Source organism: Onychomys torridus, chromosome 16 (genome assembly GCF_903995425.1).
Source record: "Onychomys torridus chromosome 16, mOncTor1.1, whole genome shotgun sequence".
Taxonomy (NCBI): Eukaryota; Metazoa; Chordata; class Mammalia; order Rodentia; family Cricetidae; genus Onychomys; species Onychomys torridus.
Genome location: NC_050458.1, coordinates 42,407,424 through 42,425,467, shown reverse-complemented (window position 1 = coordinate 42,425,467; position 18,044 = coordinate 42,407,424). Strand labels below are relative to the sequence as shown.

The 18,044-nt window shown below is 40.9% G+C and overlaps 1 protein-coding gene and 1 non-coding gene across 19 annotated transcripts in view; both read left to right on the top strand.

The window, feature by feature from the left end:
• Positions 1–18,044, top strand: part of Rbfox2 (RNA binding fox-1 homolog 2) — a 241,269-nt gene that overhangs the window by 51,583 nt on the left and 171,642 nt on the right. The window contains exon 1 of one of the 18 annotated variants that reach the window (XM_036208109.1): positions 7,839–7,986. The exons of the other annotated variants lie outside the window; for them this stretch is intronic. Within the exon in view, the coding sequence (XP_036064002.1) occupies positions 7,945–7,986 (42 nt within the window). The 5' untranslated portion in view covers positions 7,839–7,944. Of the gene's footprint in view, positions 1–7,838; positions 7,987–18,044 lie in introns of those variants that run through there. 18 annotated transcript variants of the gene reach the window in all.
• LOC118597540 lies at positions 11,005–11,164 on the top strand. The gene has a single exon (XR_004946843.1). It is a non-coding gene; the product is annotated as a U1 spliceosomal RNA (small nuclear RNA).

The following is an 18,044-nucleotide window of genomic DNA, read 5'->3' as shown; positions in this document are numbered from 1 at the left end:
GTAGCCCAGGTGGGTCTTGAACTCACAGAGATCTCCTGGCTCTGCCTCTCCAGTGCTGGGATTAAAGGCGTGTGCCACCACCGCCCGGCTGAACTGGATCTTGTGGTACATTGCATTCCCAGCCACGAAGGAGACAATGCAGGAAGATTGAATGTTCAAGTCCAGCCTGACTGAGCAAGTGAGTGAGAACCTCTTTTAAAATAGGTAAAAGGACTGGAGGTGTAGCTTAGTGTGCTAAGTGGTAGAGTGCTTGCCCAGTGTGCACGAGGCTGCTGGATTCAAATCCACCTACATTGGAAAGAGCGGGAGGGGATTCTCTTGACCCTTGTTACTGTCCTGTAGTCTTTCTGAAGCTCGTCAATAGGTCCTTGCTTGGTGTATAGGATGTGCTCACAACCTGGAAGTCCGGGTGGGTGTTTCTCCCTGTTCTGCATGTTTAGAAGAGAACAAGTTCTGTCTTAAGATGTATTATAAAATAGGGGAGAAAGAGAATTCAGGAACTATGCTTTCAAAACTCTGTCCATCTAACAAAATTGGTTTAACTACCATTCTTTCATTTAGCCCCATTCAGCTTCCCATCTTGAATTGGTCTAAATTTTTTTTTTTTTAATGAAAAGGGTGTGTGTGTGTGTGTGTGTGTGTGTGTGTGTGTGTGTGTGTGTGTAAAATTTCTAGCTTACTGGTTTTCCTTCTTAAGACCAGGGTAAAGCCTTTCCAAGACCAAGAAGAAAGAGATAAACAGTTATGGGCAAGAGAATTAGAAAACATTTGGGGAAAAGAGTAGGGTTGTCTGGGTGTATGACAGCATGTGTGGACATACACGTTTTCCCTTCTCTGCTCTTCTCTGGCTAGAATAACCTACTTATTTTGTTTGTTTTGGATTTTTTTTAACATTGTGGAAAATAGTGCATAATTTGTGCACTAGGTAGTTGGGTTAGAAAATACTAGACTTGTAACTTCCCCTTTAAAGATCTTTCTTATACTTTTAAGAAAATCATTACGTTATATAGATTTTAGAGGTATGAATTGAAGGGGCAGTTGCAGTAATAAAGTAGTGGCTTTCCCCCATGTTCTTGTTGAAGTCGAAATTCTCAGAGCTAGGATAATGGAGGATTATTTATTATTTTGGGCACTCTGATGTCAGAATCCTTTGATTTAATTGCTCAATTAATGTATTAGCTTGTTTTTGCTCCTGTAATGAAGTATTTGAGACTAGATATGTATAAAGTTTTTAAGGCTGGAAGTCCAAACTGCATAGTACTCCTTGTGGGGAGGCCCCTTAGCTACACTATTTCATGACTGATTGACCCCCTGTAGGCCCTGGGATAAAGTTTGAGATGTCCGACCTATATGGTAGAAGAAACTTCATTTATACATGTGGTGATACATTGTCTACCCTAATAAAATTTGCCTGAAGATCAGAGAACAGAGCAAGCCACTAAATTAAATATAGAAGCCAGGCAGTGGTGGCACACACCTTTAATCCTAGCACTTGGGAGGCAGAGATCTGTCTGGATCTCTGTGAGTTCAAAGCCACCCTGGAATGAGATTGACTCAGTCTAGGAGAAGAAACAGAGCCAGGCAGTGGGGCCACACACCTTTAATCCCAGGACTAAGAAGGAAGTGATGGCTGGATGGAGAAAGGTATATAAGGCGTGAGGAGACAGGAACTGAAGCTTTCCAGGCTGAGGAGTCCTAGAGGTGAGATGTGGCAGTGGCTTGTTTCTTTGTCTCTTTGATCTTCCAGCTCCAAGTTTTTTGTTTTTTTTTTTATTAATAAGACCTTTTAACATTTGAGCTTACATATACATTTTATGTATACATATCTGATATATAATATGCCTGAGAATCTTAAATGGTAAATTTAAAATGCTACTATATTAAAGTTTCTAGAAGAAAGCAGACAGATACTGTCTAAGGGTTTCTATTGCTGTGTTAAAACACCATAGCCATAGACAACTTAGGGAAAAAGGGTTTGTTTCAGCCTCAAACTGTCAGCTCACACTTCATTGCTGAGGAAGTCAGGACAGGTCTCAAACAGGGCAGGAACTTAGAGGCAGGAGCTGAGGCAGAGGCCATGGAGGAGCGCTGCTTACTGGCTTGCTCCTTATGGATGATTGCTCAGTCTGCTTTGTTATTACATCTAGGACCACCAGCCCAGGAGTGGCCACCACCCACATCAGTCATCAGTCAAGAAAATGTACCACAGGCTTGCCCACGGTCAGTCTGGTGAGAGTATTTTCTCAGTTGAGGTTCATCTTTCCAGATGACTTTAGCTTGTGTCAAGTTGGCATAGACCAGCCAGCACAGCATCATTTCATGATACTCTTTGTTTGAACAGGACTACTCAGAAGACTCAGGGTAATCTGAATGCATGGATCTTAGGAATAGCTACTCATTAAGAGACACTTCTAAGAAAGTAAAAAAGCAAATCACAGAGTAGGAGAAAGTATTTGCAACACACAGATTTGGCTGCTATCTAGAATAGGTCAGTTATTCCTGCAACTTAGTATATAAAAGGAATGCTATAATAATTTTAAAAAAACAACCTAGCACCAAAGTGGGCAACATATATGAATAGGTACTTACAGAACATGCTATCCTGTTGTTCAAAAATGGTCACATGACTCTTCTCCAAGGTAAAACAGATGGCCACAGTGAGGTTCTGTTACCCTGTCTCCTGGATGACTGAACAGAGGCAGACATTCAGCACCTGGAGCCCTCGTGCAGTGCTGGGGAAAGGTTAAGTAGCACAGCTTTGGAGAAGTAAAAGTTGGCAGTAGATCCCAAAGCTGAGAACAGGAGTGCACGGCAGCACTCTCAGTCCTTGCCACAGCAGCAGAAACCTGAAGTGTGCATATATGATTGCCAAAAGAGGATGTACAAGGATGTACATGGCAGCATGTTTTTATAACTACTTGACATAATAGTGACTCTTTGTTGCCAACTTGGCTGGATTTGGAATCACTTAGAGATATACCTTGTGATTACCTGTTCTTTGAGGAAGGAGACCTACCCAGGATGTGGCCAGCATCAGCCTTTGCTGGGGGTCCAGGCTGAGTTAAAAAGGAAAAACGAGACAGCCAGCTGAGCACCAGTGTTCATCTCTCTCTGCTACCTGATCTGCCCCGATGGGAGCACGCAGCGTCCTGCCACCTTGTTTCCCTTGCCGTGGTGGACTGTACCCTTAAACTGTGAACCACAGCAAGCCTCCATCCCCCTTCTGTAAGTTTCCTCTTGTCAGCTGTTTGTTCATAATCACAGGGAAAGTAGCTTGTACATAGCCCAAGCTGAAAATAATGGGAGTATTTTTCAGCATCCTGAAAGTGCTTTCCAGTACATTAGGATATTTAACACATACATGTGTTATTGAGTACAGTGCTTCACAGAAGGAAGCATGGCATGTGATCCTTCCTAGAAAGGTCATAGTAGAGTCAGTTATGTTGTTGTGAGTAGCTGAGAGTGACCGCAATTGGTGAAATTATTAAGGCCACTCCACGTAGTTAAAAGGGAGGTTTATTTTGTGGGGTAACTTACAAATGAAGGGGTAGGTTGCAGGGTCCGGGAAAGGTATGGCACAGTCCGGTAGTGTTCTCTGGAGAACTCTGTTCGGTCTACCTCCAGCTTCCAGGGTCCTAGAACCAAGAGAGGCCTCTCCTTTTGACCCCCAGTCTTCAGCGGCCTCTCTCAGCCCCGCCTTGTGGGCGTGACCATTACTGAAGCCTCAATGGGGGTTGGAACTTCCAGGCCAAGGCTGGAATGGCTACCCACTGTAGACCGCAGAGGCACAACACAGACCTAGGGTGCCAGTAGGTTTTCTTCTCTTTGTCTTGGCGCTAGGTTTCTCTTGTGAGAATGTATTACATTGTACACACAGGATTTCTGCGTATATATAATTAGCAAAAAGTTTACATCCTGTGATAGCTGCAGCTAATAGGTAGCCAGCCCCTTAGATGTGGTGTAGGATGTGAATTTGCACATACATTTATGTGTTAGAGTATTGCATGGGGATGAAGGGGCTTTTTGAAAATGGTAATTTCCTTACCAAATGCTCAACATGCTAATAAAGAGACACAGGAAAAGAGACATGATAAATAAACTCCAGTTTACTGTCAAAGCAGCTCTCTGAGAAGAGCAAGAAAATGTTTACTGTCCTCACCAGACAGCAAATTTGGACTTGTTTTCTGGACAGAAGAAGATTCTTCATGAGTGTTCTTAGCTGCTAGAGGCTTTGTTTACAGGATATCACTTCATTTTGGCCTTTAATTTCACCATGGATACTTTAAAGATAAGAACTATCCATATAACATTAAAAAATTTTTTTTTTTTTTGTTTTGTGTTTCAAGACAAGGTTTTTCTGTGTAGCCCTGGCTGTCCTAAAACTAGTCTGTAGCCCAGGCTGGCCTCAAACTCACAGAAATCTGCCTACCTCTGCCTCAGTGCTGGTATTAAAGGCGTGCACCACCACATCTGGCTGACATTAAAATGTTTTAGCCCATTACTTTTTGGAGATCTAACAGAAAAGACATTCTAGGCAAACCCTATCTGCTGTGGAAGATTTTAAGAGAGATTGCCTGTGCCTTCTGTTAACCGGTCATTACTCTCAACTTTCAACCTGGCCTTTCTAATGAACGCGAAAGTTCTCTGTTTGCTGTGTTGCCTTGCTTCCCTCCTTCATTTGTTCTCTTTGTTCTCTCTCCCTGAGATGCCTTTACCTTCATTCTTTATCTAAGAATTCTCTACCTAATACATTCTGCTTCATGCATTTTCTGGTGCTAACCACGTGGCTTACCCTCTCCCTACAAGTGAATATCAGTGCAGTGTTGCATGTCATGCATTGTTGTGTTTATTTGCCTAAAGCACTTATCTTTTGAGACTTAATTAGTATTGGAAGTCAGTATCTGTTTTCTAAAGGATAAAAGGGAATTATATTACATAGTATTGGTAGATGCATGCTTTGAATTTGTTTTCAGAAGATGTAGGTTACATTACTTTTTGGTAAAAGCAAGCATATGTGTTTATAATTAATTGTGTGTGGTGGTAGGAGAGAGTGATGCCAACTGGATTTCATGAGTATCAGACATGTGACCTTGGCCTCTTTGGCATGGTCCTCTAATCACCTGATTTAATTTTAGTGAAATCCCTGCAGAATTGCTCTGATTCTGTATGTAGAGTGTGGAAATTATAAATTTAATATAGACTCTGACTGCATTAGGGTTTCTGGAGTAAAGCTGATGGATGAGCTGAGGCATAGCTCAGTCTGTAGAGAGCTGCTCATGCTTAGCATGTGTGAAGCCCTGGGTTCCATTCTAGGCACCAAAACCCATTTACAACTGCTCCCCATCAGAGCAGAACAAGCAAATGAGACTTTATAGGCATTATGAAGTTATGACTGGGTCAGTATAGGCATTAAGACTCTGATAATTGTTTTTTAAATCTCAAATATAAGAAAATTAAATTTTAGAATATGTTATCCGAAGTTTTGGCATTTCACTTCAGCATGTAATTTCTTAAGCTAATCTTAATTTTAAAAGATCTGAGTAAAATCATTACCATTTGTTCAGAAGTTTAGAATAATACGATTAGAATAATAAATTAATAAATATTGAGTACCCACTTATAGTTAACTATGGTTATTAGTACATCAAAAGTGTGACATTAACTTTGATGTCCAACAACTTACGTTTTATTGATGATCTAAGAGAACATAGACACAAAATGATACTTTAGACATTTCTTTATAATTATGACTGTGTGAATGGGAGTAGAAAAACTGTGTAGGTTCTGGAGTTCAGAGAGACCTAATATAGATACTAGACACACTGACTGTTTGAACTTTTTCATTTTTGGAATGGAAATAAGAATATATACAACTCACTATTTTTGTCTTAAACATCTTTATTATAAAGGTTCAGTAACTGATATGATGGGTAGTCTCAGAGGCCGCTTGGGTCTTCCCATGTAGAATAAGGTGACCATCTCTGAGTGTTAAGAATTGTTCGTGGTGCTAGAGAGATGGCCCAGTGGTTAAAGAGTTCAGGCTGCTCTTTCAGAGGACAACTCTCTGTAACTCCAGTTCCAGGGGACCTGACACCTTCCCATGGACATACATGCAGTAAAACACTAACACATAAAATAACAACAAATAAATTACATATAAATAACTATTAATATGCATATGATTTTATATATATAAAGAATTGTGCTTGGGCTGGAGAGATGGCTCAGTGGTTAAGAGCACTGGTTGTTCTTCCAGAGGTCCTGAGTTCAATTCCCAGCAACCACATGGTGGCTCACAACCATCTGTAATGAGATCTGGTGCTCTCTTCTGGCATGCAGGCAGTACACTGTATACATAATAAATAAATCTAGAGAAAAAAAAAAGAATTGTGCTTATCATAGTTAATGTATGGAGTCACCTCTACAGCAGTGTTGTTGAGAGTGGTTTCACCTAAGGACTGGAGTGTTAGGGGTGAATTTGGAGAGCATCTACCTCCATCTCAGAGGCAAGCTAATCCTATCTACCCCTACTGTTGGGATGGGAGTCTTCAGTGTCTCTCATGTGCTTTTGAAACTCATTCTAGATGCTTTGTATATTAGTTTGAAAACACTATCTTTTGCCATGCAGAATTATGCTACGTTGATGCCACCCCGCTTTGGAAAATGGGTGCCCTGGAGCTGGGTTTCTACCCTGTAACAAAACCACAAATTTCCTGGGTGTGCCTTATTTTCATTCATCCCTTTTTCTGATATAAGGCCCTGACCTGCTTGGTGCATTTCCAACTTAGTTACAGCTTAGGTTTTGTCTTTCAGAGCCATATAGGACATGCTTAGTTTAAATCAACCAAGTAGTTTCTGAGAAAGAATCCCTTCCTAGATGGGAAATGGATAGCTGGGTTGAGAAGCAAAGCCCTGGTACAAATTTACCTGTTGTTTAGGGAGAGTGGGGGCCACTTTAGAATTAGAGCTTGGATTAAGGCAAGAGTAAGTAGGACCAGTTCCAGATGCGCACTAAACACAGACCAGTTTCAGAGTGGAGAGCTTCGAAGAGACTGTCCAGGGATTTGGGAGAGCATATACATATTTTACAGCATTATGAAAAAGTGGTTTTCTAGAAGTTCATCTTCTGTGGCAGTTTCAGACCTCATTAAAACGTCAGGAATTTGCTTATGGTGTCAACTTACTCAGTCCCTTTGGCTCAGGGACCTAAGCTACTTCCCATTTTGTCAGCAGTTTTGAGAGCATCCTTGTGTGGAGCTATGTTGTAGATGATGGGTGTGAGAGTCTGTTCCAGTTTCCATAGTAGGTCAGCCTGTGAGGTGAGCACTTGGATGCAGAATTTGCAGTGTGTCGGCTTTGACCCTCACCTCCCCACTTCTGTTTCTGTGATGGAGGAAGTTCTGTTAGAGGGTAGATACTGTTCTGCCTGTAGGCATGGCTTTTCTCTCCTTGGCTTAGGGTGGAAGGAGTCAGCAGACTGATGTTCCCTACATGAAATGCTCCAGTGGTGTTTTTGTTATTGTTCTGTTTCTTCCTCTCCTGATGGGAGGAGGTGAGTGGGGAATGTTCTCTGTATGTGGGGCAAGCCATCTAGTTGATTTTGAAGGCTCAGCACATACTGCTGTTTGAGTTGGGGGCCAGACAGAAGGAGAAACAACCACTTTGGGGTGTGGTTTAGGGGCGGGTAGAATATAGGAAGGAGGATATTTCTATGTTTTCTTAGTCATAAGACACAGAATCGCAAGTGGCTAAATTTAGCCCAGGTTCCTGTTGAAAGCATCATTTTTGCGGGCGGGCAGTGGGGGCAGAACGGAAAACCTTTTTGTGTATCCTGCTCCATGAAGCCAATAGGGAAGCAGGAGGAGGTGAGGTTGCCATGGAGATGGTAGCTGTGTGCAAGGGGAGAGCAGCAGGGTTTAGAATTCCAGGAAGGAAGAGAGAGTGATGTCATCAGATTCCATGGACCAGCCCAGGAACCCCTGTGAGGTTGGTGGGGCGTTGGGTGTGTGTGTGTGGTGGGGGTGGAGTGGGAGTTTGTAAAGGGGAACGTTGGCCTCAGTAAGGTGTGGGGAGTCCAGTTCAAACAGAGGTTGGTTGTGTGGAATTATGCTGATCTGCATTAATGCTTGATTTGAGAAAAAATTTTGTAAATCATTTCTGAATTTGCAGAATATTTTCTTTGTTGAGAAAGGACATATTTCTTCCATAAAGGAGCTCATCAGATATAAAAATGTAATACCCCCCCCCCTTTTTTTTTTTTTTACTAAATCCCTATAGTATTTGTGTATGCTTTTATCCCTTGTATGTGAGGGTATTTGAGTGCATATTTTAGAAATGTACTTATTTGTCTTTGTACTATTTCTTTTATGATACTACATGCAATTAAATGATTCATTAGTGCCAAATTATGGCACCTACTTTTATATGGATGGGTGTAAATAAAACACTTAAATTCTGAAATCAAAGCAATTGCTTTTCAGCAGAGAGGAAAAATATATGCTTCAAGACAGTTCTGAGCAAATACATGTTTATGTTGGTAGCCAAGGACAAATGAATTTGTTTAGATGTGACTAAAAGGATGATTTTTAAAAGGAAAACATGTGACAGAATCTGTGCATCCAGATGAGTACTGTCCTTCAAACAGTCACCTGGGCTCTGGCGATAGAAGCATTGTGCAAGACAGAAAGAACTGTTTTGAGTCAGCTTCAGAGACCAGTGAGGAGGAAAAACATTTTCCAAATCTAACTGGATTTTCCACCAAAAAACTTAGTCAGAATTGGCTTTTCCTGATTATGTCCATGCTCAAATGGGCTTTTATCCTAGTTAAAGCTATTTCAAGCACGTGTCGGTTCTGAAGGCATTTTTGTTTTCTGAACAAGAACTGTGGTGTGCTGTAGTTTAGCAGTGATGTTTGGAATGATGGTAGCATGTGAGAATATGAGCATTAGCTTTCCCTGGATGACATCTCCGAGGTGACCCACTTGGGTTGATTTGTTCAGATGTACCCCTGGGCAGTGCAGTTGGTGTGTTTGAGAGCCGAGGTGCTGGGATCAGAGTGGCTGGGATCCAGACCTGAGCTTCTCTAGCTGACCTTGGACAAGTCACTGTTTCTTGCTGCCCTTTTATATATATATATATATATGTATATACATACACACACACACACACACACACACACACACACACACACACACATATATATATATATATATATATATATATATATATATATATATGAGCTGTGATGTAAGAACCAGCCTCAAAATGCAGCTTGAGGATTAAGCAAGCCTATATATATATATATATAAAAAACATTTCTAAATTTTATATGTTCTCAGTGCTTGCTGACTGGTCATTTAATAAAGCCTATTTCTTAAGCCGGTGTGATAGGACACTCTTAGAATTGCGGCACAGAGGAAGCTGAGGCAGGAAAGTTAGGAGTTCAAGGTCAGTTTGGGCTACATTTAGAAACCTTGTATCATAAAAGAGGTCAGTGAGGGCTCAGTGGGTTAGGCTGTTAAGCCTGATGGTGTGTGCTTGATTCCTGTGACCTATAGTGGTGGACGGAGAGGACTGACTTCCACAAACTATCCTTTGACCCCCATATGCATAGTGTGGCATATCTCCCTCTCCCAAAATAATTAAATACAAGGTTTGGAAAGTATTAAGACCTAACAGGGACTGAGGAGATGACTTGGTAGATAAAGTGGTTGCTATGCAGGTGAGGACTGGAATTTGGATCCTCAGCATCATGTGCAGCTGTGGCCGCCTGTATTCCCAGTGTAGGAGGCTGAGACAGGATCCCCACAGCAAGCAGGATGGCTTCACTGGCCACAGTTGGTGAACTCTGGGTTCAATGAGAGACCCTGTTCACAGAATTTATATTGAGGAAGACAACCTTCATCAACTTCAGTCTTCCACACACACTAGCCAACTTGCACCTACACACAATGCGTTCACATACTTGGGGAAACCTTTACACGTGCATGCATCTCAGGGGTGTACACACACCACACAAAAATGTATATTTTGAGATGAAGAACTATGAGAAGCAAGTTATCTGGGATAAGATAGTTCAGTGGGTCCATTTGGACCATTTTTTTTCCTACATAATTTGGGACCCAGAAGGAAGGGGTCCAGAACTCAGTAGTTTTAAATGGTTGACCAATTAACACTTAGGATTGAGAACCACGCAGAGTAACCTATTTAGAGTGTGGACCAGGTACCTTAGCTTCATCATGCGTCACCTAGGAGAGGTGAGAACTTCATGTATCACTCAGAACAGCTCTAATTTACAGAGCCTGCATTTTAACAGGGAACCAAGTCTTTAAATTAAAGTAAAAGGCAGCACTGGGAATAACTAAAGGTTTCCTCCATTACCAGAAGAGGATCAGTTTGCTAAGCCAGTGCGCAGATCATCCCCTTCTTGCCCGACCCTAAAGAGCAAGGTTTTTCTGCACTAAGCTCATGTTTAACATGTAATAGAAAGAACATTTGCAGTTGTGACTGTGGTTCAACCACAAGTAGCTGTTTGCTTCTCAATTAACCTTTCTGAATCTCACTGCCTTCATTTGGTAGTGGACATAAGACACAATCGTGACCTAAAGTATATGAATTGTGTAGCACCTTGTGCTATGTGAAAGTTACAGTCCCTCTTGCCTCTCCTTCAGCCTTTTATTTGCGAATGTGTGTAGTAGTCCTGTTTGTCAGAAGGGTCCCTTCTTGAGTCTCAATATCATCTCATCTCTTTAGGTTCCTTGCCACTTAACCTATCTTTCAGCTATCTCAAATATTTAATTATACACACAGAGAACTGTATGAATAGGTTTTCCCTATCAGACGTTTATTATTCCCAATAAGGGTTATACGAGGAGGAACTGCAGGAGCTGAATAGTTGAGTGTCCTGAAAAAGAGAGCTGATGAAGACAGCTCTGTGAATTCCTGATAGTTGATCATGTGTTTAAGAAAGGGGAGTTTGTGGTTTTTAGATCTTGATCTTGAGAGAAAAACAATTGTCAGGGAAGGTACCAAGATCATGAAGAAGATTGCATTTCAGATGGTATCCATTGCATTTTGGGTGTATTGACCCATGCAAATTCCCAAAATTGGGGAAACTTGGTTGTGTAATTTGTGAATGAAGAAATTGTATATACACACCCCCACTGGCCCAAATCAAACTCTCAGGTAGTTTTATTTGAGGTTTCCCTGATTAGTCCCAAGCAAGAATTACCATGTTGGGCTGGAGAGATGGCTCAGCAGTTAAGAGTGCTCACTACTGGGTTTCATTCTCAGCACCTACTTGATGGCTTACAACTGCCCCATCCTTAATTCCAGATCCAGTGGATACAGTTGTTCTTCTAGCTTCCATGGGCACCAGACATGCCCATGCAGTGCATTTACATATTCAGGCAAAACACTCATACACAAAATAAGATTGATCAGCTGATCATAGAATCAACAGCAGTGAGTACTGCCTTCTTCCTGAAGGGAATCAACACAATGAGAGGAAGGTCAGGGAATTGTTCTGGGGACCCAAGGAGAGATAGGGAGTTGGCATTAGAAGTGACACAGGAGTAGGAAATAGAAAATGCCCGTTTGTACTTAGTCATGCAGATAGTAAGGGAGGGAGAGGAAAGACAGGATTTTGAGGTCAAAGCTCACAATACCAGTAAGGGAGGTTGACTTGCAGGTGCTTTTCTGTGTTATGCTGAATCTTAACATCTGTGTAGAGCATATGTATAATTACATACATGTTACAGATCAGAAAACAGATGCCTAGAAGGGTTGTCCTAACCGGGCCAATAAGCAGTAGAGCTGATTTGACATGTTGGATAGCAGTGTAAGTCAAGAGACAGCTGCAAAAGCTAAATTGAAACAGCCAGTATGTACCAATTAAGAAAAAACATTATTGTTTTGTCTATATTCATTTTGGATAGAACTGTTAATTTAAATACAGAGTATGCTATTCAACATGTTAGCATGTCTTAGAGGTATTTTTTAAAATATTTCGGAATGGTTATTTGGGATGTTTCTTTTGTGCTCAAAAGCTAATTAAGAGGTATATTTTTTTAAGTGCCAAAGCTTGTGAATCCTTGGTTGGGCTCAGTGAAACACCAGTTTGAATTGATATCACAACACACTAATTTGTTGGTGGTTATCAGTTGGCATATTTAGTCATAATAAGCATTGTAATCATGGCTGCTTCAAATCCAGATGCAGATGATTATCAATTATTGCACAAAACAAATTTCATCTTCTTAGAAAGTTCTAAGTTCCAGCTGGAAGAACCCCAAATCTGTAGTTAGAAAATTTGGGTTCTAGGCCACTTTGTTATTTTACTGCCTGTGAGCCCTTGGGCATGTCATTTAACCTCAGCCAGTCTGAACTGAGATGTCCCTTATCAGCCCAAAGGGGACATAGTTGTTCCTCAGTGTCTGCAGGGGTTAGTTTCAGGATCCGCTCAGTCACCCAAATCTGCTTAACATCTAGCATAAATAGAGGGTTTTGTTTTTTTCTTCCATGTAACACATATACATATGCCTGTATACTTTAAATTTACAAATACATTGTCAGTGCTGTGTAAATAATTATTTTATGTTGTTTAGGGAGTATTGACAAGAAAAAAATGTATGCCTGTGTTCAGTACAGGCAGTTCCCCCTGCTGCTCCCTGAATGTTCTTTGTCAGATGCTGAGGTTATGATATGGGGTGGGGTGGGGGGGTGGCGTCAGGGTTGGGGGAACTTAATGTTACCTGTTCACAGGTCTGTTTCTGGTAAGACGTTTAAGATGTCAAGTCCTCCCTCTTCTCAGCTCTGTAACTGAAGGGAAGGCATCTGAAGTCTGCTTTGGCTTTCCTATGTGTGTTGTGTGAGTACCGTGAGGCTGCGTACCAGGAATCTCAACCTGTACAGGTCAGAACTGCCCACGTTTGTGGGTGTGGACATGTATACAGCTGAAGCATTGCTTCTCATTATCTTGGTTCTTTTGTTGTTTTTGTTTTTGTTTTTGTTTTTTTTGAGACAGGGTTTTTCCGGGGCTCTGTAGACCAGGCTAGCCTCGAACTCACAGAGATCTGCCTGCTTCTGCTTCCTGAGTGCTGGGATTAAAGGAATGTGCTACCATCACCCGGCTTTTTATCTTTGTTCTTTAGCAAGGCTACCCCATTAAGGAGCAGGGACTATGCAGATAATTTTGCATATAATACATCGATCCTTAAAACAAATAGATGATGCTCTCATGTAAAAGGCTAAGATGTTGAGGCTGAGAGGCAGACTGCCTTCACAATCACAGATAGTTGTGATGCAACAACTGTTCTTCTCTTGCACGAATTGTGACACGTCAGACTAAGGCGTGGTTCTATTATGCCGCAGAGAAACTGCTGGTAATAAAGTAATGTAATGACTATTAAATTATATTCTGTGAGAGCGTGTACATATCCATGTGAGTATGGGCAAACATGCATTCCAGTTGTGTCCATGTATGCACATGTTCCTGTGTGTGTGCAGGTATGTAGGTTGAGGTCAGAGGTTGCCATTAGATGTTGCTCCTGGTCACTTTCCAACTTATTTTTTAAGATACGATCTTGCTGGACCTAGGCCTTGATGATTTCACTGGCTGGCTGAGATTCACCTGTCTCGGTCTCCTCAACCCTGAGGTTACAGATGTGTGCTGCTGTCAGCTTTTATGTGGGTGGTAGAGATCGGAACTCAGGTCCTCATGCTTTACACAGCAAGCACTTTACCAACCAAGCCATCGCCTTAGCCCCCAAGAAATTATATTCTTCACTGACACCTATTTAGCACTAAAGAAGGGGAGACTAGCATAACCGTCACGCTAATGTTTAATTTTCCACCCTGACTATGTATCTTTTTAATCTTGTGGTAAAATGGCAATATGTAGAAAGCACTTGTGTGTACTGAGTATAGTGTCTGTTGCAGTAGAAAATGCTTTTGTGATTATTTGAGTTACCAGCTGAACTAACTGCTTTTCCAAGGGATACCATTTTTAATTGAAAGAACAACCCACAGACCATGATTACTGAGGCTTGGGTACTGCCAGACATTTTATTAAAAGTGGATGCCTGTTATTTGAAGGAAAACAGTGACAATATTTGTTGCTGATGATAAGTTTTGAGTTTTCAAGGAAACATTAGCAGAGATGTGCTTTATTAATCTCTTCGGTAGGCACTCCTCGACCAGTCAAGTTGACAATCAGGATTTATTTACACTTTCCTAGTCTGCTTTCGGCCATATTCACCTGTTTTCGTTGGCCCTTTGTTTCATTTTATTGCATGGCTAATGTTAATGTTTTATGTGCCCTTATCCCTTAGTAGGCAAAGTTTCTCATGACAAGAATCCCTGTGGCAATTTGTTATTTGCCTTCTTTTTGTTTTTGTTTGTTGAGATAGTTTTATGTAGTTAAGGGTGAGTGCTGGGATTACAGTTGTGTATCACCACACACAATTGGTGTTTGTATTCTTAGTACAGAACTATACACATTAAAAAAAAGTTCCCTAGGAATACTTATTCAAGAAGCCACTAAACTAATGAGACCTGACTTAGAATGTTGGGAATTTAATCTTTGAAGATAAAGAGTGCCATTAATATTGAAGTGAGAGAATGTGGTTGTAGGCAGTTAACCCTGGCCTTAAGAAAGCCTTGGAGGGATGTTTAGATGGCTATGTTGCTGGGCCAGCCAAGAGACTGTTATATAGGGATTCAGGCACGAGATGGTCCAAGTTCTAAATTAAGGAGAATGTTGTTGCTCTAGATCATAAGGCACCTAATTCGAGGGATATTTTGAAAAACAGGAACATCCCAATAATTGTAGTATCTAATGCCCAATAAGGGCCTTATGTGTGTTACCTGCTATAGTGTCTGTGTTCATCCCAAACTTCAGTAACAGCAGGCTTGTTTGCTTCAGTTTTAGCATACTATATAATAAACATACTGCTTTCAAAACCATTTTATTTGAGTAAAGATTCCCATATGATTAACCTTATTTTTATTAATTTCTTTTTTTTTTTTTTTTTTTTTTTAAGATTTATTGTGAGCTGGGCAGTGGTGCTGCGTGCCTTTAATCCCAGCATTCAGGGAGACAGAGGCAGGAGGATCTCTGTGAGTTCAAGGCCAGCTTGGTGTACAGAACGAGTTCCAGGACAGCCAGGGCAACACAAAGAAACCCTGTCTCAAAAAATAAAACAAAACAAAATATTTCTTGTGGTTTTTTTTTTTTTTTTTTTTTTTTTTTTTTTTTTTTTTAAGATATGGTGGGTGTTTTTCTGTGTGTTTGTCTGTGCACCATTGCAGGCAGTGCCAATGGAGGCCAGAAGAGGTTGTTGGAACCCTTGTAACTAGAGTATCAGTTGTGAGCTGCCATATGGGTACTGGAAATCAAAGTTACATTCTCTAGAAGAACAACCAGTACTCTTAACTGATGAGCCATCTCTCCAGCCCCAAGATTAACTCCTTAAAATGGAAAATTTTGTGGCATATAGTACATTCTCAGTGTCAAACCCATCAGTGCCTCCATATTATTCTGACATTTTTTCATGACCCCAGTAGAGATTTGTCTTTAGCAATTGCCAGTCCATTTTTGGTTTCTAGGATTTTGGCTGCTTTCCATATTTCATGCTCTTTTGTGTCTGACTTCTTCCAGTAGTGTAATGAATAATAAGTTGCTACATGGCACACATGGATGGACCTAATAACAGCCCTTTGTTTATGTAAGTCATACTTTATGGACTGATGTGCTGGTTACAGTTGAGAAGGTACTGGGAAGCAGTGCATCCAGAATTTGTTTGGGTACCTAGTCCATGGTTTATGTGCCTGGGAGTGAAATGGCTGGGTCATGTGATAGCTCTTCATTTAACTTCCGAAGGAACTGGCATGCTGTCTTCCATAACAGCTGATCTTTTACATCCCACCAGGAATGCTCAAGGGTTTATCAATTTATTATTAATGAAGAACACACTAAGATGGGGAAGGTAAGAGAACAATGTATGTGTGGTCTTTTGAGTTTATTAAAGCTCTGTATTTCAGATTTTGTCTGATGGACTTATTAAATATTTATTTACCATCACTTCAGCACTAAGAATGAAATTTAGCCCAGGGAAATATATCTAATCCACTTAAGTGGTGCAGAGACTAAGAAGTGAAGGAAGGGAAATTTAAATAGCCCATGAAATTCCCTGAGGGCAAAGGACCCACTTATCTGTACATCTCAGCATTTAACAAAGTGATTAGCGTGCCAGGAGGTTGTTTTGGGGGCTCCCAAGACATCTCAGGCCCCACGATTTGCTAGAACTTACCATCACTGAGTGCAGTAATTACTTTGTAACAAGAGGATGTAGTGAATGACAGCTTCTAAAGGAAAGGGCCAGGTTCTCTTTCTCATACCAGAACAGAATTTGTCACAGTGAGTTGTGACAGCATTGTCTACTAGGGAAGCTCAGCAGAGACTTGAGTGCTGAGGTGGATATGGTGGGGCTGTTCACCTAGGGGTACCCTGACCCTAAATTTCAGACTCTCAGTAGAAAAGCAAGCATCAACTGATAGAGTCAGTATGACTGGTTCTGAGCTAGAACCCTGCGCAGATCTAAGTTCTTAGACTCCAAGCTCCTTCAAAGGATAACAGTGGACTTGGTATGTCCTTCTGTACATAGATGCATTTCTAGGCTCTGTGAAGAAAAAGAAATAACAGAGTAGAGAACCAGCAGACACTGGAGCATTAAATGGACCTGGAGTTGTAATACTGTGGAGAAAATGCATAGTTTTTCTGAGTCTGTGTCCTTACTATAGAATGATGTACCACAGGGTTTAATGAGGTAATGTATTAAGACGTTAAACACAAGTTTATCTTGTACTAGGCAGTAGTTCTCACTATTTCACTTAGCTCACTTGTAGCACTCTGGGTCTGATTAGGAGAGAGAGACTGCTGGAATTTGGACAGGAAGTTTGGTAAGTGTAATGCAGGACTGACTTATGTTAATCAAGGTAAAATCGTAAGAGTGGGACATATAGTAGTAGTTATATTATGCTAATATGATTGATACATGATAAGACATTTAGTGTAACTTGTTTATGATACCACCTACTCATGAAGTAGGACACCTAAAGAGTTGGCTCCTTCAGTGGCTTCCCCACTTTTCGCCTTTCCAGATCAGATCTGGACATTGTTGGAGAGGGTATGGCCATAATTCTAGATTGCAGAGAATGAAGTCTCATACCAAATTGTCACAAGTTTACCCTCCAGGATACTGGAAAATTCAAGGGGAGCTGAATCGCCAGAGGTCTTCTGCTGTGTAACAGCCCGCAGGGGGCTCCTGGGGAAGCTTCCAACTATTGGCTGACTTGTATTAAGGAGCTAGAAGGAAGGGGAATTTCTTTTTCTATAGGAGCAGCTAGGACCTGGAAGCAAGACCTTTCCCTCCTAAAGTGTCTCTGCTGTGCCCTCTACTGACAACATTCCACATTATGCATGCTTGAAAAGCAAAAATAAAGGGCCTAGGCAAAAAGGCAGTTTGGAGATAGAAATCTTTGCAGATGCATAGAATGAGTATTTAATTCCATATCCTTAGAACTAAAGAAGATGGTAAATGGATGGAATTTCAAGGAACCTTTAAAATATGCATCAGAGGATACTAATAACAGAATGAAAGGAAACTTACTATCAGAAAAAATATTTGCAGCCTGGTGGTGGTGGTGCCCTCAGTAGGTAGAGGCAGGTGGATCTCTGAGTTTGATGCCAGCCTCACCTACAGAGTTAGTTCCAGGACAGCCAAGGCTACAGGGAGAAAACCCGTCTTGTAAAACAAAAAAAACAAAACAAAGCAAAATAAAACAAAAAAACAAAAAGGAAAAAAAGAAGGAGATGGTATTGGTAAACACAAGATGAGCAATAGTACCTAGTAACAAAATAATCTTCAACAGCTCAATTGAGCAAAATAATTTAATAGACTGTCAGGATAGTTCTGTAAACATATATAAATGACCAATAAGGACATGAAAAGGTGCTCAATTCACTAATCATAAGAAAAAGAAAG